This window comes from Opisthorchis viverrini (genome assembly GCF_000715545.1).
Source record: "Opisthorchis viverrini unplaced genomic scaffold opera_v5_148, whole genome shotgun sequence".
Taxonomy (NCBI): domain Eukaryota; kingdom Metazoa; phylum Platyhelminthes; class Trematoda; order Opisthorchiida; family Opisthorchiidae; genus Opisthorchis; species Opisthorchis viverrini.
The window spans coordinates 126,681-129,384 of NW_008751805.1; the positions used below are offsets into that span (position 1 = coordinate 126,681).

Here is a 2,704-nt window from a genome sequence, read left to right on the forward strand (position 1 = left end):
GCTACGCTTCCGTATTTTCCGTTGTGGAACTGGGAACGCTGATTTCGTGCGGAATTCTTTCAGCTTTGATCCGCTACATGACCATACCGAATGTTGTTTGGCAACAATCTCTTGACTTTACCTTCAAGTAAATTTAAAATACCTTATATTTGGATCTGTACCAGCACCACATGCCCAGGTGGAGTGCAAACCTCGAATAACATGTGTAGCTTTCCTACAGCAGAGTTCCCCTTGGCTTTCGACGGTGAGGCAGTAAGTAACCACTCTTTTCGATTACTATGAGAGACAGGTTTTGACAATTGGACAAGAATACGCAATCGGTGCACATCTTCACTTTCCTGACTCTGATAACAATCGCTTGTCAGGTATGTCTGTTCCGGGGATTTCGACTGCTTGTTTTAAATTGTCGGTAATATTGTAACCCGTGGAATAGGGATAGTCATGAACACCTCTCGTGCCAACCCAGCGGCTTTACTGCAGATTCTTCATAGGCCCCACTTATTTCCTTATGCTTAGCTAGTGAACTCCTAGTTATGAAGTTGTGCCAATATATATTTTCACTTAATGGAGCCTTCTCATAAAATCACCTTTTTGTATTGTCTTTTGGTCAAGTTTTTAAAAAGAAATATTAAGAAAATACAACACCGTCATGGTCCTTTGGAGCATTCCTCGAGGTTGACAAGTTCCGGCTGGTAGAGTAGCAAAGGCAGACATTGAAGGCATGTTTCGATTGTAAAAAAAATCAATGCGTTTTTAACTGTAGACAAGAATGAAGCGTTCTGAGAGGTGGAATGCTGGTTTGTATACTGTAGTAAGCTGGAAAGTTTTAACTATCTCTTTGAGAACTATCACTTGGTCTGGTACTGCACGCGCTGAATTTATGCATGAATACAAATACCGGTTAGAACTGGAATCTCAGGCTTTTGGAGTTCAAAAGCCGCAAGTATAGTTCGTCTTCTTGAACGACATCACCGCTGATTTCACGAATTTTCTCGATGGATTTTAAAGAGATCGGTTGGCAGAACTGTTACTGTAGTGTATATGATAGCAGTCACCTTTCCATCTTAGTTTCTGTATTTACACGTTTCTTGTTGATGTCTAAATAGTGCTAGATACTACACCACCCCGACTGTTGTACATACTCTGGAACTTCGCTCACTAACTCAATCACCCAAACTAAACACGAAGTTTCGCCCAGCTAGTATCACTGCTCGTAGCCTCCAGGTGTTTCGGGCTACTGCGTCAGTGGTGTTTTCGTGCATTGTAAGGAGCCATCCTTTGAGAACTCATTTGTCGGCCTACAGATCCAACATATCCTGATTTACGTTGATACCACTACGAAATAAATGAGTCTGTTCGATGCTGCTGTACTGCTGTCACAGTTACAAACAAAACCAAATATTGGTACTTTTTGACTCTCTTTTGGTGCACCAGGGAACAGCCTGATGCCAAATTTTACACGAATGCACGCTCATAGTACGGTGGCGGATGGCACATATCCATACGTTAAACACATCTTGATAGCCACAACAACCAAAGGACTTCTGCGCAGTCTAGAGGACATCGTGGAAAACTGTCGAAGACATTGTTCACCCAATCGCTTCCTAAATAATGCATGATCAAACTGTGAATAATGGGACTTGATTATTTCCAATCTTCAGATGCACAGTTTGCAACCCGATTGTAACGTTCTCAACGTAAACTGGTGCGGCAGATTAGGAAACCATACATAACCTGAAAAAGTGCTGTAATGGGACTGAATTTGCCGTACCGGTAACCTGAAAATGTCAAGTCACTAATGCTGGGACGTTCTCGAGTAAGCTGCGTCTGACGTCAAAATTGATGGACTGACGACAGCTCATTTCAGGAGTGACAGGCTCATCGAAATTTCTGTAGGATAATGTATGGGTTAATCGGAAGTTATAATTTTCAGTGCTAATCCTTTTGTCTGTAGATGGTTTTGCGAGACAAATTGCACGCTGGAATTTTCATGCTACTCATAACTTATAATCATAACTTATAATGCCTCACAAATTGTATCCACTGCATTGGACGGAATCTCAACTCTGTTGTTTTAGTGATGAACTGCTTGGAACCAGCATTTTGTGTATCGTAGTGAAATTGAGTATAACCTGGAGTCTTTAATAAGTCGCATTTTTCTCGCTTTGAGTTGCATTCACTCCTTTCGTCCCATTCCATCCACTAGGCATGAGCATACTTACTCTGGAGTTGGTAGACAATGCTCAAAATACCATCAAAATGTTCCGGAAACCGGTAAGTCGTTTTAGAGCACTGCGTAACCAACCGGCCTTCACTGGACGTTGACTAGTAATTCAGCACTCACTGTTTCTAATCATTCAACCTGACTCTATGTTGGTGCACTCAGGCCGTAAAACTGACACCATTTTATCGGTTGGAAAAAAATCAATCTCTCAGTTTGTTTTATATGTGGTACCTTGGTAAAAATGACATTTTCAAGCCCAACGTGCCTGGTACCCTATGAAAATACATTTCACGTTATTGCAAGATAATTACTTGCCACTGAATTCCATATGCTCAATTAAACACTTAGTTTTCTGAAGGCTAAAACATACTTAGACACCATGGTGGACTACACTGCTTAGACGGTTAAAAACAGCGTGTCGCATGAGTTGCTATAAGTAGCGTGATCGGTATATATGTATATATATATATATGTATATAT

General features: G+C 41.1%; 1 protein-coding gene across 1 annotated transcript in view; it reads left to right on the forward strand.

Annotated features, from left to right (window-relative positions):
* Nucleotides 1–201: 201 nt before the first annotated feature.
* The window catches only part of T265_06840 (hypothetical protein), a gene marked incomplete at both ends in the record, with an annotated part of 8,370 nt that continues 5,867 nt past the window's right edge, over nucleotides 202–2,704 (forward strand). Inside the window, 3 exons of the mRNA XM_009172222.1 lie at nucleotides 202–252; nucleotides 290–365; nucleotides 2,207–2,274. Of these exons, the coding sequence (XP_009170486.1) occupies nucleotides 202–252; nucleotides 290–365; nucleotides 2,207–2,274 (195 nt within the window). The remainder of the gene's footprint in view (nucleotides 253–289; nucleotides 366–2,206; nucleotides 2,275–2,704) is intronic.